Raw genomic sequence first — 22514 nt, forward strand, 5'->3', positions numbered from 1 at the left:
TTGATTTTACTTAAGTTTTATAATAGATCAATGGTAAAATGAATTTAATTAGACTGGCTGTTGTTTATATTGTCTTTGCTTGATTTTGCTTATGTTTTAAAGATTCTTAAATGGAGATCTATCCTGGCATATATTATTCTATATTTATTGGATAATCAAATTTATTAGTGTTTTCTTCACATTCTTTGATCTGTTATGTTTGATCCTGCTTGTGCTCAATAGATTCAAAGTTAACAGGAGTCATCAAAGATAAAGTGGAGCTATATTAGTATAATAGATTATGTGGTTTAAATCAATTTAATTAGATTGGTTGTTGTTTATATTGTTTTTGTTTTTAATATTTTGCATATGTTTTATAGATCCTTAAATGGAGATCTATTCTGGGACATATTTATATATTATTCCAAATTTATTGGGTAATCAGAACTATCAGCTTTTTTCTTCTGTAACCTGCACACTTCACTTTACAGATCCGTTTTGTTTGATTCCGTTCCCACTCAATAGATTCAAAGTCTAATAGGAGTATATTGAATGTTAAAGTCGAGCTATGTTCGTGTAATGGATCAGGGTTAAAAAGGATTTAATTCGACCGGTTGTGTTTATATTGTTTTTGTTCGATTTTGCTTATGTTTTATAGATCCTTAGATGGAGATATATCCCGGCATATATTCATATATTATTCCAAATTTATTGGGTAGTCAGAGGTGTCAGTTTTCTTCTATAACCTTTGCACTTTGCCTTCTTTGATCTATTTTGTTTGATTATTGTTAGCACTCAACAGATTCAGAGTTAACAGGAGTATATCCTGTGTTAAAGTGATGCTATATTAGTGTAATAGATCAAGTTTTAAATGAATTTAATTAGACTGGTTGTTTATTTTTATTTGTTTTTGCTTATGTTTTATAGATCCTCAGATGGTGATCTATCCTGGCATATATTCATATATTATTCCAGATATATTGGGGTAATCAGAGGCTACGTTATCAGAAACGGAATGGGAGCCTTCGTTTCCGGAAGAAAATGTATAGAAAACGGAACAGCGCGGTAAACAGCGTTTTCTACGACCATTTTCATTTCTCAATCCACGAAACTGGTTTCTCCAGAAACGGATGGTTTCTTGAAATGGTTTTTTGAGAAACATGATTTTATTTCTCCTTAAAGGAGTTCATTTCTCCCGCGTCTCCAATTGATTCCATTTTTAAATGGCACATAAATTTAATAAGTTTAGTTTGTATATTAATAAGTTTTTGTTTGTAGTTTTAGTAAACAACAATTAAACAGTAGATGAATTTATTGTTGCATTTTGTTATAATGGTTTCCAAGCGAGAGACTAGAGTGCATACTCGACTCGCACAAGATAATTCACATAGAGCAGACTCGCAGAGGATTTGGAGGTACATAGCAGGGTGCTCAAGGAGATAAGGAGATTATTCCATTGAAGCGTTATCCAGGTATTTAATCTGTGCTCACTAACACCCAAAGGTTTTTGTTGTTCGGCCTCTCAATTAGAAATTTGGTTGTAATTCTTTGGTCACGCAATTTTCAGGGTATGCAATAGTTTTTTTGACACATTTTCTAACTTTGATGAGTCCACATTCTATATGTGAGGTGAAGAGTTATTTGAAATGCTCAGTCAAATGTTTGACTTAGGAAAGCACATGCATCTACTCAACAATTTCCAGTGATGAATTTTTGAAATCTTGCATCCAACCCCCTCTTTAGATAAATCATTTGTATGATCATGCGATGAGTATCGATGGAGCTATCGGTTTCTGTAGCAACAAAACTCAAAGTAATTGAGCTTAAGATGTAAAATACACAAATGTATTGTAAATATTTTTTTTTATTAATAAGTTGATAGTACAAGGATAAATGAATGTTTACAATGAAGGTCTGCTTATATACCTAGGTAGGTGCCCCTTCATGAATGGGCATGTCCTTTAGTCATGACTTTCCATTTCACTAATGACTATTTAATTAATCATTACTTTTATTATTTATTATTTATATTTATTTTCATTTATTTTATTTTTCATATAAATTATATTTATAACATTGTCAAAAAGCTTTGTCCTCAAAGCTTAATTACTGACAATTCTCTTCATTTGCTCACGTCATTTTTTGAAACATGTAAACGGTACAATCAGGTTTATCCATTTCTTCTCGATTTATTTATTTATATTTTTTTGTAATTAACTATATAATTACTTATATAATTTTTTAATGTATATATAAGAACTTATAATTAAATTAAATCTTAATTAAGGTTCGAGGTCATGAAGGGACTTCATACATGATGATTGGGACCGGTCCTGACCATTGACATTTTGGGTGCTAAGCTGCAACTTGTCCATTGAAAGTCGTATCATCTTGTCCCTGTCACCAAACTTGTATATACATGCAGACACGCCGTAGTCCGCCAGCTTGATCGACCCGTCGCTGTCAATCAAGATATTCCCCGACTTGACGTCACAGTGAATATGACCCGTCTTGTGCAGATAATCCAATTCATGAAGAGTCTCTTTCAGAATCGTTGCCACAATTGCCTCCTGTAAACCCTTGCGCGCCGAGCTCTTGAGAATGCTTAACAGCGAGCCTTCTGCCACGTAGGGCATCACTTCCCATAAGAACCAATCTGCGACGAAGGAACAGTGAGCTCCCAACACGTCGGGATGTCTGAGGAGCATCAGTGTTCGACATTCCTTTTGATTTATCGGTATTTAGTTTCGGCGTTTCAGAATCGAATCTCTTGATGGACACCACTTCATTGAATTCCAAGCAAATGACTTTGTATATAGTCCCAATCCCACCTTTACCTATCTGCTCAAGAATTTGGTATCTCTCTTCTTGAGCAGGATAAGTTCTGTGTGTCTCACAGTCTTCTGAATGCGCCACTCTTCTACTATGAAATGATCTTTCATAACTTTTTGTAAACTAAACTATGACAGTCGGGAGTAACGGTGGTTGCCTTGAGTTACCCATGAATTCATTAGTGGGTGTTGGATACAGTTGTGGGTGTTGGCGGTTGCATTATACGACTTTCTTGTTGCGTATAGCTTTGCAAGCATACTCTACTCTTATCTTCTTGTAGATACACTTCTTCACAATTGCATATTGTCCTTCACCAAGAACATCCTTGCATACTGTAAAATCGCTCTTGATACATTCATATTTGGGTTTTGGATCATTCTTGCAGCATAGTGTCACGATGGATTCAACTGCGCACAACATTGCTCCAAAACTTGTTGAACTTGATGCTTTAACAAAAATCACCCTTGGGGTTTCTATGGTCAGAGGTTTTTGATCCCATTTTTGGAGCAGAAACAGAGGCACAAGATGAAACTGCATCAACAACTGGCATTGACTGAGCTGAATTAGTTGTGCATGTCATTGAGTGTTTGTTGTCATCTTTAGCTGAGACCACCACAGGTTTTGCTACACCACAACTCTGGGCTAATACCTCATTTGCTACAAATGATGATGATGAACCTAGAGGTTCAACATTATGAACTTTTGAAGAAACACTATTAGTTGAAGTGAAAAATTGTTTTCATGAATCCAGTTGTTCATTTTGGGGCATGTCAGTTGCATTGCTTAGTAGATGAGTATCTTGAGTTTCTTCTATATCACCTTGAGGAACTCCTAATTCAACATGTTCAACATACTTTCCCAATATAGAACATTCTTCATTGTTAGTTTCTTTCATGTCAAGGTCCTCTTTCACTCTAGATGTTGAATATGTGTCAAGAATCTTTATTGAATTTGCAAGTACTTCTCTCATTTCCAATAATAATTCTCTAGTAGTCATATGGTCATACAATGAATCATCTTGGGAATACGTTTCCATGATTTCTAGATTTAAACCTTATGGTTGGACTATGCAACGGTTAACGACCAGAGGATTGAACTGCTCTGATACCATTGTAGCAACAAAACTCAGAGTAATTGAACTTAAGATGTAAAATACACAAATGTATTGAAAATAATATATTTTTATTAATAAGTTTATAGTACAAGGATGAATGAATGTTTGCAACGAGGGCCTACTTATATACCTAGGCAGGGGCTCCTTCATGAATGGGCATGTCCTTTAGACATGACTTTCCATTTAACTAATCATTACTTTTATTATTTATTATTTATATTTATTTTCATTTATTTTATTTTTATATAAATTATATTCATAACAGTTTCCTTTTTTTACATTTTTTCTTGTCTAATCAAATGATTCTGGTATGATTATTCTATGAAGATATAGAGTTGGGTCACCCACCTTGATTTTTTATTTCCACTCACAAAATAATATTGGCCACAACTTGAATTTGTTGTCGCTCCCAATATATACCTTCATACTTTATTTCATTTGTGGCCTTTTATGTGTTATCATGACAAAAGAAAACAATTTACAAGTGCATATTGTATGCGTCTAAATTTAGTGTTTATCCTTCTATTTATAAAATAAATAAGGTTGAGGTTTGATGTTGTTAAGGTTCGGGCTAAATGTGATAGCAAAGGAAATATTATACTCTTTTCCTTCACTAATCCACTATGGCTAAATGTGATCATTACAATTTCACCTATGTAAACAATGAATGTTGATGATGAATGCTTTGTTTTATGTTTTTCATATTTTTCTTGGTTTTTTCTTTCTCCTCGTTTCTTGAATGTGAAACCTCCAAACCCCATTTCTCGTCCTGTTGTCATTTCTCGTTTTGTATCTCGTTTCTTGTTTTCGGTATCATATATTAGACGTATCAATTTTTTCCTTCTGTAACCTATGCACTTCACCTTATTTGATCTGTTTTGTTTGATTCTACTCCCACTCAATAGATTCAAAGTCAGGGTTAAAATGAATGTAATTAGATTGATCGTTGTTTATAATGTCTTTGTTTGCTTTTGATTATGTTCTATAGATCCTTAGATGGAGATCTATCCTGGCATATATTCATATATTATTCCATATTTATTAGGTAAACAAAGGTATCAGTTTGCTTCTGAAAGCTTTGCACTTCACCTTCTTTGATCTGTTTTGTTTGATCCCGCTACCACTCAATAGATTCAGAGTTAATAGGAGTATATCTGGTGTTAAAGTAGTGCTATATATTAGTGTAATAGATCAGGGTTTAAATGAATTTAAGTTGGTTGGTTGTTTTATATTGTCTTTTATATTTTGCTTATGTTTTCTAGATCCTTAGATGGTGTTCTTTCTGTAAGTTATGTACTTTGCCTTCTTTGATCCATTTTGTTTGATTCTACTACCACTCAATAGATTCAAAGTTAATAGGAGTATATCTAATGCTAAAATGGAGCTATGCTAGTGTAATAGATCAGGGTTAAAATTAATTTAATTTGACTGATTGTTTACTATGTTACCGGATCCACGAGGTCTTCATGTCGGATTCACAAATCCTCGTTTTGGATACGGATATGGATATGGATCCACCCAGATCCACATAGGATCCTCCACCACGTAAACGGATCCTTCAAACCCGGAAATGGAACCCATGCTATTGAAACGGATCCTGTGTCAACTAGCTCTGGCACGCCGAATCCCAAGCAAATAACATTAGAGATTTTTTTTTTTAATATTCTATTTAGATTTTTAGTTAGATCACTTATTAGCATAGTGACACGGGTATCGCTCCCAGGCATTGGAGAGCACGTACCCCACACTCTTGGGAGTTTGGGAGCTTGTAGGAAACGCTCCAAAACCACTGGGAGCTTTAGCAGGTACTTTGGAGCTTTTAGGGAGCTTCACTGCAACAAATTTTGACGTTTTGGATACCTATTTTGAGGAGAGAAGGTACCATTTGTTTATTTTTTAAGTGATACATGCCAAGTTAGCGCGTTAGACTGCATGAGCTCTGTAAAGTGACAAAGATGTGGAGATGTAGCAAAGGTTTCACAAAATATAGATAGTTGCCAGTCATTCCTTAGCAACTTTTGTTGCAAATCTTGAAGTTCAACATTTGCAAAGAAGTTTCTTTTCTTGAAGTCTATCTTGAAGCTTTAATGATAAGATTCAACGAATTATAGTGATGGTGTTGATTTTTGAATAGCTTGGGAGGTACTCCAAGCCCTAGGGATCGAGGGTTTGGAGGAAGGAGCTCCACAAGTGGCCTTGTGGGCTTGGAACCCAAGCTTGAGGTTTTGCACCCATCGTGATTTGGGACAAAACCATGAGCACATTTTGACATGTGATGGATGAGGATGATAGCTCTCGTCGAGACAAATCTGATGCAACGAAGATCATTCGATTCCGAGTTGTAGAAATGGAGTTATGAATTTTTAAAGTTAATATATCTGGTTGTGGATTAATTTGGGAGAAAAGAAAAAGTCATCCTGTGTCCAAATTAGACTTGTTGACACCACATGTAGCCCTCATGTTTGTGTATACATATGAGGTGAGTGAGGATCATTTCAACACATCCATTTGTGCAACACATCACAAGAAGAGAGCTCATTGAAGGAGAACATTTCTTTGTTTTGGCCGCAGATAGGAAAGGAGGACCAATGAAGAAGGAATAGGGTTGTAGAAGCACTCTTCCATGACTGTTTGGGCACCTTATCTATCCAACAGGAAGGCTGAATAAGAGGAGGATACTTCTGTCTAGGCTGCAACAAAGAAGGGTGACCTGCGTTGGAGAAGAAGGTTGTTTTGAGGCCTCTTTTAGGTGGCTGAGTTGCTGTACAAGGAGTGTTGGCATTATGATGCATGTGTTGTACTTGATGGCAACCAACTCGTAGAAGATCAACTCACTTATATATATCTAGATGAATCTACGGAAAAGATATCAGATGTGACAAAACACATAGGATGCAGGACAACTCAAAGGAATCAAATGACAATTCTCAGTATGACAAATCTCAGATGATAAATTATAGTGCAACAAAGTTCACGCACTTTCATGAAGATAAAAGTTTCTTTCATGTAGATAAAAGTTCACGCACTTTCATGAAGATAAAAGTTTCTTTCATGTAGAGAAAAGTTCACGCACTTTCATGCAGAGAAAAGTTTCTTTCATGTAGAGAAAAGTTCATGCACTTTCCTGCAGAGAAAAGTTTCTTTCATATAGAGAAAAGTTCACACACTTTCATGCAGAGAAAAGTTCCCTTCACGCAAGAGAAAAGTTCACGCACTTTCATGGTTGGTTCATGGTATTAGTCCGACAATTTTTAATCCTATGGTTTTGGTCCGTGGTATTGCATCCAAAAGTGTTGATCTCACGCACTTTCATGGATGGTTCATGGTATTAGTCCGACAGTTTTTGATCCTATGGTTTTGGTCCGTGGTATTGCATCCAAAAGTGTTGATCCCAAGTATTGGGTCCGTGGTATTGTTTTATTATGGTTTTGGACCGTGGTATTGTGAAAGGCCTAAGACTATAAAAGAGGAAGGAGATCATTTGGCAAGGCATCTTCTGAATAATTGAATCTCTGATAAAGTGCTAGATCTGGAATACGGTGATTGGGTTATGGTGCAAATCTAGATCTGAATAAAGAAGGAACCTGAGCGCAAGGAGAAGGATAAGTTCTATTGATGGGTCAAAATCTTAAGGCTGGAATAGTGGTATCTCTATATGATTTTGATCTGTGATATATGGCGCACGCTTGATCTATAAATCTGATAATCTGGATTAACTAATGTCTGAATGTTTGAAAGAATGAATTTATAGATCTGTACGCAGGTTTCTGTTGGTGAAGTTGCGGACTTTACTTGAAATATGTTTTAGTTGTTTTTATCTATTACTGCGGTGTTCAAGGTTCTGATTTGATATCTGGTTGTTGTGTGCTGAGAAAGTATTAATTCAGTTTATGCACAAGGAAGTTGGTTGATTGCAGATCTATTTGATACTTGATGGATCGGGATCTTAAGGATTGTAATGTTTATCATTATCTAGTTTGATAGACTAGATCTGAATTATTGACGTATGTTTTATGAATGGTATGATCTGGGTATGTCTGATGTATGGAACAGCTGCAAAGTTATAAGGAAATATTTGCAGATCTGTATGCGGGTTGGCTTTGGTGAAAGCATTGATTCAGTATTGGGTAATTCAGAGATTGATGATGCTAGTATTGATTGATTATGAGCTTCAATGATATTAATGGGTCCAGTATGAAAATTGGATGAAACGTGGCCTTTCAGAATATGATGTTGTGCTTCAGTGTATCCAGTCTGAAAATTGATGAAACGTGGTACTTGGAGGAAGAAAGAGAAGGTTGTAGCCTTCGGTAGGTCGGCACCTACGTACTAGTACATCAGCTAGTACAAGAGCCAAGGGGGTGGTAGCTCCCTTCTAGTAGCAGTTGGAAAACAAGTAAAGGTTGGAGCATTTCAGCAGGTAGCAGCCTGCGTACTAGTAAATGGATCGGCTAGTACAAGAGCAAAGGGAGTTGTAGCTCCCTTCCAGGAGAGTCTGGAGAACGAGAGAAGGTTGTGGCCTTCTGCAGGTAGAAGCCTGTGTACTGGTATAACTCTGCACTAGTACAAAACTATTGTAAAAGGTATTTCTTATTAAAGAAGATTGAGACGACTTGCAGCAGGTGGTTTTCACCCACATTGGGTTTCCACCTTACATCATGGTGTTCATGTGTGCTTCTTGTGTGTGATGATCTGTTCTATTTTACTACTTCGGTTTACTGCTCATATGGTTAATAATGTTCTGATGCACTCATTAGAGATCAACTAACTGAATCATATGTTCACTGGATATATACTTGTTGCATCACATATGAATCTTAATATGGAAAGTGAAAAGTTATATTGATTTGATAATACTGATTCACCCCCCCTCTCAGTATTATTTCCAACAATTGGTATCAGAGCAGGTCCTTTGTAGAAGCTTGATCGCTTGAAGGAGATCCGTGGAATAATGGGAAAGAAGCTTAAGAAGAAAGCGCCTAAGCAGAAGAAGACATCTCAGAAGAACTATGACAGTGGGAGAATCGATTGGGGATTATGTGGAAGAACCACTTCAGATTTAGAATCATTTCAGAATGAAGATGAACTATCAGGTATGAATGTGTTATTGTCTGATGTTCCAGCTATCTGTCCATTTGGAAAAGATGAAAGTGATAACGAAACAACTGAATTTGCTCTTATGGGTGAGCAAGAAAGATATCAAATAGAGGCAGAATTCAAAAGGCTTACAGACAAAATTAGAGATCAATAAGATCTATTGAACAAAAGGGAATGTGCCTTCAAAGAAGAAGCTACCAAACTAAAAGCTCAACTAGAGGAAGGAAACAAGGTAAGTTATTTAAGGACAAATATCAAAAGTTGCAGGATGAAGTAACATCTCTAAGAGATGAAGTCAGTGAGAAGAGCACAACAATCAATAAACTCAGAGATAGATCCAGTTACTATGAAAGTCTTGAAGCTACGATCCTCTTGCTGAAGGAAGATCTTGAAGAATCAAAGAAGCAAAATAACGAACTTCTCCAAGCTCATGAAAAATAAGAAAATGAAGTCCTCAATCTAAGACATCAGTTGGAAGAAGAAAGAAAAGTTGAAGAAAACATGAAGAAGCAGCATCGTGAAAAGGAAGAGCATCTTCAGGTTGAGGTAACCATTCTAAAGGATAAATTAGAAGAAAAATATAAGATCTTACGATTTCAAGATAGTACTAAGATTTTGGATGATATTCTTAGTAGTCAAAGGCCCCCTGCTATCAAAACTGGTCTTGGCTTTCATGAATCTATTGAAGGTGAATCTAGTTTAGGAAATAAGACAAGGGACTCTACTGCAAAATCTCAAATGCTCAATAAGGAGATGAAAGGTCAATCTCATCATCAACCAAGTAAAGAAATTCTTCAAAGAAAATATTTTACTCCTCCTATAAATAATGTTGAATGTTATGTATGTCATAATCTTGGACATGTTGCAGCCAGATGTAGAAGAAGAAGGGTTCAAGACCATCATGCAGAAAGATCATCACATTCAAGGTACTTTAATGGATATTGCTTTGCTTGCAATATGTTTGGTCACAGAGCTGTTGATTGCTATAGAAGAAATATGAGACATGTAAGATGTTACACATGTAACAAGCTTGGACATATAGCTAAGGAATGCAGGAACAAAGTACGGGCACCATACCTAAAGAAGAAATCATCATGCTTGAAGATCTGGAAGAAGAAGGAAGTACAGTGAGAAAGATGTGGCACAACACAATATACTCAGACACAGCACAACACAACCATAACAGACTCAGGGGGAGTTGAAAGTGTAAAACTTCAGTGTCCTAAATCTCATACGCAAGTTTCATGAAGGGAAGTCGCGTATATACGCGAGTTAGACACTGCAAAGTCGCGTATATGTTAGTCTGAGGAAAAGCAATGGGGGCAGGCTCAGAGAAAGGGTCTAATATGATTCAGTCTATTATTTGCTCTATTGGTTAATAGTTACAGTCTGCTGAGGATGTGTGGAAATGTCTTGATACTTGTAAGATGTTTAGAAGTGTTTTGATCCTAACTTGATGATGCTGATGTCTTGATGCTTATTGCTGATATATGCATGATCAGATCTAACAGTAAACAGATGGCACAGGTTGAAGGGGAACATATGCCTTTAATAATGCATTGTTGGCATTATGGTTAATAGTCCTTGGTGATGATGCTTATATGGCTAAATGATATATCTTGCTATGATGTGGTTATGAGTTGTCCATGATAAAATCTCATATGATTCTTGGGGTTATATAGTTGATGTTCAGGTCATTTCTATGGATTGATTCTTAGATGGTGAATATATGATGCTTTCATAAGGAGAAGTATAAAGCTTGAATACACAACTTCATTACTTGATGATGAATCTCTCATATGATGCTGTCGTCATATGCATAAAGATCATAGTTTTTGGTGCTCATTGTTGAAGTTGATGATATAAAGAAGCCTTGACAAAAGATCTTGAGCGCAAGATACATAGCGCTAGATACATGAATGATTACTCAAAGTTGCATTGTTGAAGACATGATGATGATGAGTTCTACCTATATGATGATAGGTTGATACTTACATATGATGATCGATGCAGATGATCCCAAAGTGATGATACTTGGATCATGCAGATCTTGATGATGATGAGATAACAATGGTGATGAGTTGATATTTATATGCAGACATATCTTGTTACAGGACATTTACAGGTTGCTGATCTGGAAGTAGTTATATGCGAGTTTTATGAGGAATATCCGCGTATATACGTGTGTTTCTGTGGATACAGTCGCGTATATGTTGGTTTGATTGAAATCAGTGGGCTAGACTCAAGGTGAGAAGAGTATGATATGGGTCTGACAGAGACCATCTGGCACAGCTTCAGGGGGAGCAGATAAACTTCGAATAATGCATTGTTGGCATTACCTTAGAAGCTCTTGGTACGTGTACACAAGCCGTTTTTGGTTTCAGGTAGATAAGGTACAGAAGGAGAACAGAAGGAGATTATGGTTGTTGATCTGAATAGTGTTTGACAGATGCTGCTGATATTAGTTATTGGTGATTTTCATATTTGGTCTCTATGTCATGTATATCTGTTATTATTATCAAGGTCATGTAACGACCTATTTTAGTTTCCCCACTATGCCTGGGATGAATGATGTACTGTACTTGATTGTCATTTTCTGATGTATCCCCACTTGGTTAGGTGGATGATCCCCACTTGGTTGGGTGATGGATGTTTGTATAGAGTTTCTTGGTGATAGGAAGGTCTCTTATGATGTATAAGTCATGGTTCTTCTTGAAGAACATCTTTTTGCAGATCTTGCCTACAGTCAAGGGGAGCATGAACAGCACACTTCAGCAGTGCAGAGACTCAACATGTACTCAAGAGGAGCATGGACAGATTGGTACACCTTGGCATATACAAAGGGGGAGCTCATTCAGAAATTTCAGCAGGCACTCAGGGGGAGTATGGACAGCAAAGGAAGAGAATATCTTGGTCCGCCCTTTGCCCTTGATGTCAAAGGGGGAGAGTGATTTGGTATTGTTGCCATCAAGTCCAAAGGGGGAGATTGTTGGCATTATGATGCATGTGTTGTACTTGATGGCAACCAACTCGTAGAAGATCAACTCACTTATATATATCTAGATGAATCTACGGAAAAGATATCAGATGTGACAGAACACATAGGATGCAGGACAACTCAAAGGAATCAGATGACAATTCTCAGTATGACAAATCTCAGATGATAAATTATAGTGCAACAAAGTTCACGCACTTTCATGAAGATAAAAGTTTCTTTCATGTAGAGAAAAGTTCACGCACTTTCATGAAGATAAAAGTTTCTTTCATGTAGAGAAAAGTTCACGCACTTTCATGAAGAGAAAAGTTTCTTTCATGTAGAGAAAAGTTCACGCACTTTCATGCAGAGAAAAGTTTCTTTCATGTAGAGAAAAGTTCACGCACTTTCATGCAGAGAAAAGTTCCCTTCATGCAAGAGAAAAGTTCACGCACTTTCATGGTTGGTTCATGGTATTAGTCCGACAGTTTTTGATCCTATGGTTTTGGTTCGTGGTATTGCATCCAAAAGTGTTGATCTCACGCACTTTCATGGTTGGTTCATGGTATTAGTCCGACAGTTTTTGATCTTATGGTTTTGGTTCGTGGTATTGCATCCAAAAGTGTTGATCCCAAGTATTGGGTCCGTGGTATTGTGTTATTATGGTTTTGGACCGTGGTATTGTGAAAGGCCTAAGACTATAAAAGAGGAAGGAGATCATTTGGCAAGGCATCTTCTGAATAATTGAATATCTGATAAAGTGCTAGATCTGGAATACGGTGATTGGGTTATGGTGCAGATCTAGATCTGAATAAAGAAGGAACCTGAGCGCAAGGAGAAGGATAAGTTCTATTGATGGGTCAAAATCTTAAGGCTGGAATAGTGGTATCTCTATATGATTTTGATCTATGATATGTGGCACACGCTTGATCTATAAATCTGATAATCTGGATTAACTAATATCTGAATGTTTGAAAGAATGAATTTATAGATCTGTACGCAGGTTTCTGTTGGTGAAGTTGCAGACTTTACTTGAAATATGTTTTAGTTGTTTTTATCTATTACTGCGGTGTTCAAGGTTCTGATTTGATATCTGGTTGCTGTGTGCTGAGAAAGTATTAATTCAGTTTATGCACAAGGAAGTTGGTTGATTGCAGATCTATTTGATACTTGATGGATCGGGATCTTAAGGATTGTAATGTTTATCATTATCTGGTTTGATAGACTAGATCTGAATTATTGACGTATGTTTTATGAATGGTATGATCTGGGTATGTCTGATGTATGGAACAGTTGCAAAGTTATAAGGAAATATTTGCAGATCTGTATGCGGGTTGGCTTTGGTGGAAGCATTGATTTAGAATTGGGTAATTCAGAGATTTATGATGCTAGTATTTACTATTGATTGATTATGAGCTTCAATGATAGTAATGGGTCCAGTATGAAAATTGGATGAAACGTGGCATTTCAGAATATGATGTTGTGCTTCAGTGTATCTAGTCTGAAAATTGATGAAATGTGGTACCGGGAGGAAGAAAGAGAAGGTTGAAGCCTTCGGTAGGTCGGCACCTACGTACTAGCACATCAGCTAGTACAAGAGCCAAGGGGGTAGTAGCTCCCTTCTAGTAGCAGCTGGAAAACAAGTAAAGGTTGGAGCATTTCAGCAGGTAGCAACCTGCGTACTAGTAAATGGATCGGCTAGTACAAGAGCAAAGGGGGTTGTAGCTCCCTTCCAGGAGAGTCTGGAGAACGAGAGAAGGTTGTAGCCTTCTGCAGGTAGAAGCCTATGTACTGGTATAAGTCTGCACCAGTACAGAACTATTGTAAAAGGTATTTCTTATTAAAGAAGATTGAGACGACTTGCAGCAGGTGGTTTTCACCCACATTGGGTTTCCACCTTACATCATGGTGTTCATGTGTGTGATGATTTGTTCTATTTTATTGCTTCGGTTTACTACTCATATGGTTAATAATGTTCTGATGCACTCATTAGAGATCAACTAACTGAATCATATGTTTACTAGATATACACTTGTTGCATCACACATGAATCTTAATATGGAAAGTGAAAAGTTATATTGATTTGATAACACTGATTCACCCCCCCCTCTCAGTATTATTTCCAACAAGGAGGTCGAGGCACAGGGGTAGATGTTGGGACTGTTTGAGGGCCATTTGAGGGTGGGCAGACCCTTAACAAGTCTGTCGCAGGCTTGTGGAGGGTTGTTGAAGCATGCCACAGGGAATTAAGGGCAGACTGTGGAGGTTGTGAGGGCTAGAATAGGCCAACATCACAACAAGGGGCCTAATCCCCTCAAGGAAGGGCAACCACACTCCTAAAGAGCAATTATGGCAGAATTTGAGGTTGTCAAGGGACTGTGATTTTGCCCTAACCAGGCTGAGGTTGCAACAGAGGAGCATACCACAAACATTGAGCTTAAGGTATGTATTTTAGTGCATTCTTGTAGGTGTTGGATCCGTGTTTTGGATCAGTTTGGATGGGATTTGTTTGCAACCTATAGTAGCCAAAGTGGAGGGGATTTCTTGGTGGTTAGATGCCCTAACCAGTGCCAGTTTCTACAATGATTGTTCATTAATGTATTAGACACTTGGAGAAGTTTGTTAACAGCCATGTGGAGGGGTTTCCTAGGTGTTGGATGCCCTAACTAGGAGCATATGCTACAATGAGGATTGGTCACTCGTGGATTGTTGGAGGGCAGCGTGAGAGTGGACCAAGTGTGGATAGTGATTGGGCATTTATGGTCTGCTGGAGGACAACGTGATAGTGCCCAAGTTGGAGCCCGGTGTGCAACACTTTGATGGACAAAAGTAGTTGCTAGAGTGGCAATTTTTGAGCACAAGGGTCTGATCAACCCGGAGCAGTTGTGGAGCCCTAGACATGTGTGTGGAGAAGCACTTCTACAACAGAAGATGGGCAATCCTCCTCGCCCATGTTCATTGTGGGAGATGGACATCTTGCAATGATAGGTGGCAGCCCTCCATGCCCTCTGTTGGTCTTCATCGGAGCAACGCAGGAAGACCATAGTGGGCTGAAGTCCCTGAGTAGCTGAAGAATAAGAGCAGATTGAGAGTTGTTCACAAGTGGAGCTGTGAACAACTCGACAGGAGTCTTGATGTGTTGTGCCCTTGATGGACTAAGGCACAACTAGTGAGCAGATTGACAGCCGAGGTTCAGTGGCTAGATGGACTTGGAGCATTGGTAGAGGCAGGAGCTACAGATCAGGAGCCGAAGGACCGAGTAGGTACAGGTTACGACCAAGGCAGCTGTGAGGAGCTCTACATCAGCTAGATGGTCAGAGTATCTTGTTGAGGGTAGATTGGTTGTTGATGGATTGACACCAAGCCCTAGTTTTGTATCTTGTACTAATGGATGCATGAGGGCCATTATCCTTGGTATGGGAGCCCTAAACTGTTGTTTTATATGCTGATTAATATAACGAAGTTGGGTTGAAAATTGTAAAAAGTTGTCCATATTTTGTGCATAGGTGATTTACCGCTGTTTATATTCCGTTGTGCAAAGTAGTATCGTTGAGATTCTTGGTTTGGCAGCATCAAAGATTTTAAGATTCTATCCTAGACCCAAGATCGTGGAGATTCAACAATTAGTCAGAAAGAGAAAGAGTAGTGTGTTAGTCAGTTTCATTTTATAAATTTCCAAACTTGAATTTCAAAGCTGAATATAATATAGCGTTGCATGAAATCACATAATAATCAAGTAATAACAACATTTTTTCCGGTTTGGGAGTTCCGCATGTTTCTTTGCTGGCAAGGAATTTGATTGGCAAATTGTTGATGGATTAATATTTTGATTTTTTCTGGCAGTGTTTCAAATTTCAATATTTTACATATTTCATTTCAAGATGGAATTTAATTGGCAAGTTTTGGATGGAAATAAATAAATTATTTTATTTTTATTTTTAATATATATTAACTTTTAATATATTATATTATTGCCACTCCCAACTTGATGTTTCTTGTAAATTTGGGCAAAGCTTCTAGCCCTGCTGGATACTTGTTCCCCCGTACCAGAAACTCGTGCAACATAGCTTATCAGTAATCTGTAGGCTGTATAGTTGTACAAGTTATTAAATACCTATAGGCTGCATAGCACATGATAATGCTACTAGGAAAGGTTTGATACATCAAAATGTTAATTTTCGATTTTTTATTATGCTAACAAGAAAGCTTTAAGACAATACATAGATAATAATATATAGTGTACAAAGGATGGCTGTGCCATTAATAATTTAATAAGATTAATCCCATCCAAGTCTAGGGGAAGCGTCCTCTTAGCAAAATATGATACATAGACTATAGCATATTCTCAAGCAATGTACAATATTCATTTGCCACTGTAACAAGATGGGAATCTTCTGATTTTAAGCCAAATGCCAAGGAAGATGACAGGTTGATTAAGATGTAGAGTTGAAATATTCAATTTATGAGCATATAGAGCCATTTTTTGACATGTAGTTAGACCTACCGTACATCATCATATCAATAGAGTGATCTTTGATGCGGCAGTCAATTTTGTATTAGCAGTTATCTTTTTTGTATAAAGCATGGTTTATCATGATTTCAATCTTCAGATTTATGAATTAACTGATGATTTCAGTTCTAATGTTGTCATTCATGAATGGTTTTGATTTTTAACTTTGAATATGTTTTTTAAAATTAACAAAAATATTAGTGTATCTTGTATACGTGATGTTTCCCCACCGTATGTGAATCTTGGTAATTCAAAAATCCGGAGGATCCATATCCATATCTGAATCTAGATCCATATCCGTTTCCGTTTCCTGGTAACTTAGGTTGTTTGTTTATATTGTCTTTTTAATTTTTTTTTTCATATGTTTTATAGATCCTTGGATGAAGATCTCTCCTGGTATATATTCATATATTTTTCCAGATTTATTGGATAATCAGAGGTATCAGTTTTTGTTCTTCTGTCACCATTGGACTTTGCCGCCTTCGATCTGTTTTGTTTGATCCTGTCCCCACTCAATAGATTCAAAATTAATAGGAGTATATCTAATATTAAAATGGAGCTATGTTAGTGTAATAGATCAAGGTTAAAATGAATTTAATTAGACTGGTTGTTGTTTATATTGTCTTTGTTTGATTTTGCTTATGTTTTATAGATCCTTGGATGGAGATCTATCTTGGCATATATTCATATATTATTCCAGATTTATTTTTATATATTTATATATTATTCCAGATTTATTGGGTAATCAGAGGTATCAGTTTTTTTTCATCTGTAACTTTTGCACTTTGCCTTCTTTGATCTGTTTTGTTTGATTCTGCTCCCGCTAAATAGATTCAAATTTAATAGTAGTATATCTAATGTTAAAATGGAGCTATGTTAGTTTAATAGATCAGAGTTAAAATGAATTAAATTAGACTGGTTGTTATTTATATGGTCTTTGTTTGATTTTTTCTTATATTTTATAGATCCTTACATAAGATGGGGCTGTTCTAGTTAATTAGAATCTAGATTATAACCTAGTCGTTATTTACATGTAATCAATACAAGTCACACAAGCATGGCAAATCTTAACCACCCATTGCTGCTTTTATACTCGGGACACAAGCACACAGAGGGATCTTCTCCACCTCAGGCTGTTTGTACATCACTTCTCTTTATGTAGTTACATATAAGGCATGTTTGGTATTTTGGTTAAGGATCCATATCTATGGGTAAAGGTGCTGCAGCAAGTGCAGATAAAAGTTGAGAAAACGACTATTAAATCTAGACGCAGGTCCAAGTGGTCTGGATGAACAGCTATACAATTAAAAGAAAGCAATATTATTGCTGCAGAAACCACAACAACAAGGACCGGACGCCAAAGTTTAGGGATTGTGGGTTTTGGTGTAGATAGGAAGACAACCCTGGCAACACAAATCTTCAACTGTAGATCATATGACAATTGGTCTTGCTTTTTTATTTATGTAAGAGAAACTACAGCTAGTAGTACTTTAACATCACTACAAATTAAACTTTATAAAGATTTTTGTTTTATGCAAGAGAAGCTACAGCTAAGAGTTCTTTAACGTCATTACAAATTAAACTTTATAAGGATTTCACTGGAATGGGTCGACTAATGTATAGCATCGATGGAGGTCTATCGATGTTCAGATGCCACTTCTCATGTTTTCAAACTTTCATAATTGTAGATGATGTGGCTAATGGTGAGATGCTGCATGCATTATTTTCACTGGTAAATATCTTTTCTTCACTGTTCATTCTGGTAGCTTAATTTTAAGTACATATTGCAATAAGGATATTTTTAACATCACAGGAATCATAAAATCTTTCATTTACAAGTTCACTGTCCTCACTAGAGAACATTCTCAAGAGTTTTGTTGCCTACAGGCTACACACCTTCCACCAAGCTTATCCTGTAATGGGATTTGAAGTAGCTAGTTCTTGGATGCCTGTGATGGGTTTCCCTGATCTCTCAAAGTGCTCGGGGAGTGCATTTCATGTACAAAATGATTTGGATTATTGGAAGGCCCCAGCTGGGCAAAATATCTGAAGTACTTCGAAGTTCCCACTGATATACAGATAGACTTAATATTAGTTGTGTCAGTCTTGATGAAGAGGAGAAAGGTATATTGTATCTTCTCTGGCTCTTTACTCTCTACCTTGCTCTCAAAGTTCAATGGTAATGCGCTTGTTATCTAGTCAGACTGAAGTTTAAAACAATCAACTACAGAGGAGGCAAGGCCCTTACCTCCTAATCCATGTGATCAGATTTTCAGAATGGGTATATGTGATGCAAAGTGTTTTTTTGTTTTGGTTATTTTACGTCATGTTTTCTGTGTACTTATGCTCAAGCGCTTTATCATTGGATAGATATCTCTTGTTCATGTATTCATTTTGTTTCACTTGATAGTTTGGATAGATTGCATAATGTAGTTAGGCACTTGGAATCTGTGTTTTAAAAAGCGCTCTGTGTCAACTTGGACTTGGTTAACTCAGCTGAATGACTGTATTGACTTGGCCTATTGCTTTGTTCGAAGGGTGTTTGGTATTGAACATTTTGAGTGAAAGCATATGCGTCCATTGGTTTGGTACCAAACAGGCCCTACTTAGTTGAGTTTGTACTAATTCAGTCAAGTAGGCATTGGACCCCACCAACATGCAATTTTTTTTTCTTGAAAGGGTTTGACAAAAAATGCTGGCAAATAATAGTAATGTTAAGTTCTTAAAATAAAATGTTAAAAATGAAAGGTAAAGGAAATGTCAACTTTACAGGATGAAAATGACAGATAAAGGAAATGTTAGCTTTTCTTAAATTTTGATCATTACGATTAATTGTTTCAGGATGTTTGAGAGTGGTTCCAACATCATTGGACTTCATATGGAGAACGTAGAATTTCATATCCCATTCAAAATCCAAGAGACTTAACAGTTTTGAGGATTTAAGGATTGCAACATTTTTATTGGATTCTATCATGTATGAGGATATGGGATTGATATTTAATCAAAAGCACCAAGCTCTTTATGTGCTTTGATTTTGAAGGTATTGATCGTTGAACTCTTCTATCATGCCCTTAGCAAAAACGTACCCTTGACTCAAACCAAAACCATTGATTAGGCATGTCAAGTGTTTTTTTACCATTTTACTATTTATTATGCTTAGATTAGGTAGCTTCATCAAAATTGGCTGTTTACTAATGTTCTTAGAGGATCAAGGTAGAGATAGAGGGTAAGAGGCTAGACAAGAGGCCAAGGGTTGTTAAATTTTGGGTACCAGAGGACAAGTGGTTCCCTAAGGCTTTGATCTTTGGCCTAGGGAAAAGTGTCCAAATTTATTTGTATTTTTCTCATAAAGTGACTTATAAGTGGTAAAGTCAATTTAATTTAAAAGTGACTTTATAAGTGCTAAAGTTACATTCTAATTTAAAGGTGACTTTATTAAAGTCAATGAAGAATTAGAAAGTGAAAAAGTGACTATGGAAATAAAACGCTAAGTGGATCTTTATTTAAGTGGGTGAGTTAAAAAATAGAAAGTGAGAATTAAATGCACATTTATTTTCATCTCTAGATCTAAATGAATCTCAGCCATTAGATCTTAAGGTAACCCAAAAGGTCATCTAGAGAGTAAAAGAAGAAGAGAAGAGAGAAAAATCAATTCATTATTTCATGAGCATTTGCGAGAAAGAGAAGAGAGAGCAAGGAGAAAATTTCTGAGTAGTGAGGAAGTGAAGGAGAGCAGCAAGAAGACATTTCAGCGAATTTGGGTAGCATCATTTATTGGCACGCATCCCAAGGCAAAACCGTATAGCAGGAGAAAGGCACAGAAATCGATGAAGAGGGACATCAACAAGGTCACGAATTTTGAGGCAGATTTGGGCACGATTTTCGAAGCAGTGGTATTGCTGAAATCCATATGGTCTGCACAATCCGTATAGTAGGTTTCGGGCACGATTTTTGAGGCAGGTCGTACAACATTTAATGCTATTTTATTGTTGGAAAATTTCTGTTTTGGCAGTGTGCTGATTGGCACGATTTTCAAGGTGGAGTTCAAGCACGAAAATCGAGATAAGCTGTAATTTGTGGTTGCTGGAATTTTTACTGTGTATTTCAGTTTCTTTGTAAAAGCATTTTTAGAAATAAAGAAGAGATCTCAAACTGGTTTTCCCCAAGAGTTGTAGGGGGTTTTTCCAGGGTCACATTGACCAAAAATCACTGTGTTATTTTCTATGTGTGGCTGTCATAATTTTGCTGTGTTTCATTTCTGCAATTTCAGCAGTTGTGAAATCACTAAATTTGTGTTTTCAGAAAATATTGTCATTTCCAGATTTTAGAATTTTTATCATGTTTGGATTTAAAACTAAATGTATAGAGTGATAAGGAAAACTGATAAACAGAGTGGGGGTTGAAATTTCTTCATGGTATCAAGAGCTTGGTTGGTTGAAAAGTGCAGTTTGGGACATCAAAGTGAAAATTACAGCAAACTGATTTTTACACAAAAAACATAAACCTTTACCGCAAATTTGAAAAATTTCAGTTTGGTAGGACAATGAAACATGTTTTTGGGTTTGAGAGTGGAAGACAAGTTGGATGGGTAGAACAACTACAGTGCATGGAAGGAGAGAATCCAGAGCATCTTTGAGGAAGTAGAAGTCTGGGGCATTATGGTAAATACCACACAGAACCCAGTAGTAGTATTTGCTGACCCTGTACAGTTGGCAGAGTTTAACAAAAAGAATGCTAAGGCAAAAAGATTGATTCTGGAAGGAATCAAAGATCATGTCATTCCTCATGTGAGAGGAAAGACTTATGCACATGAGATGTGGACAGCCTTGACCAATCTTTACCAGAGCTCAAATGAAAACAAAAAAATGGTCCTAAAGGAGAAACTGAAGGCCATTAAAATGGCTAATTATTATATATTATATATAATTTAATTAATTAAATTTATTTATTTATTTATATATAATATATATAATTATATTATATATAATATATATAACAAATATATATAATTATATTATATATAATATATATAATTTAATTAATTAAATTTATTTTAATTAATTAAAAGTTTTATATATATAAAAAGTTAATTTAATTAATTAAATTTATTTTAATTAATTAAAAGTTATATATATAAAATTTAATTTATTAATTAAATTTATTTTAATTAATTAAAATTTATTTTAGCTAAAATAAAAATAAAAAAAGGAGGGAGAAAAATATTTTAGTTGGCAAATAAATACACGCCCCCGCAAACCCGCTCAATGTCGACAATGACAATGGCGGATTTCCAGAAAAGGTTGTTGGATGCAGAGCAAAAGATAAATAACAACCACGACGAGGTCAGTAAAAGATTAAATGAAGTCGAGAGCAAGCTTGGGGACATGTTGAGGAAGTTTAAAAGGACACATAAAGAAGAACAACGTAGTGGTTCTCGTCGACTCTGGAAGCACACACAATTTTCTAGATGCAACCATGGCAAAGAGACTCAATATATTTTCATTTCCCTTACCAAACATGAAAGTGATGATAGCTAACGGTAAGAAGATTGAAAAGGTGGGAAAAAGCCATAAGGTTAAATTGCAGATTCAAGACTTCAGTTTAGAGTCTCTGTTTTTCACAGTGCCGTTAGGAGGAGTAGATGTAGTCTTAGGTATCCAATGGCTACGAACTTTAGGTACTTATGCCGCCAACCATCAAGTACAATTTATAAAATTCAAATGGGGAGGTCAGAAGTACAAACTACATGGATTCCAAGCACCAGAAAATCATGCTGTATCATCATCTCAGATGATCAAGCTGAGTCAAAGAAGAGCACCTGCTTATGCAATACAATGTCACCAATTAGAAATGTTATCTGCAAATATGACCAGAGAAGAATCACCAGTGATTCAAGACCTACCTATGAAGATGCCGCCTAGTAGGGAAATTGAGGGTAGAACAGAAGTTAAAGCAGGGTCAGACCTTGTCAACATCAAGCCATACCGATATCCACATCTCCAAAAAAC

At 36.4% G+C, this 22514-nt stretch overlaps 1 protein-coding gene across 1 annotated transcript in view; it reads left to right on the plus strand.

Annotated features, from left to right (window-relative positions):
- The window catches only part of LOC149145726 (uncharacterized), a 40314-nt gene extending 21239 nt beyond the window's left edge, over positions 1–19075 (plus strand). Inside the window, exons 2-3 of the mRNA XM_089448921.1 lie at positions 18195–18238; positions 18394–19075. Of these exons, the coding sequence (XP_089305047.1) occupies positions 18195–18238; positions 18394–18556 (207 nt within the window). The 3' untranslated portion in view covers positions 18557–19075. The remainder of the gene's footprint in view (positions 1–18194; positions 18239–18393) is intronic.
- The last annotated feature ends 3439 nt before the right edge of the window (positions 19076–22514 follow it).

The sequence above is a fragment of the Pinus tabuliformis genome, chromosome X, assembly GCF_031772625.1.
Source record: "Pinus tabuliformis cultivar Carrire ecotype Pingquan chromosome X, CPIR1, whole genome shotgun sequence".
Classification (NCBI taxonomy): Eukaryota; Viridiplantae; Streptophyta; class Pinopsida; order Pinales; family Pinaceae; genus Pinus; species Pinus tabuliformis.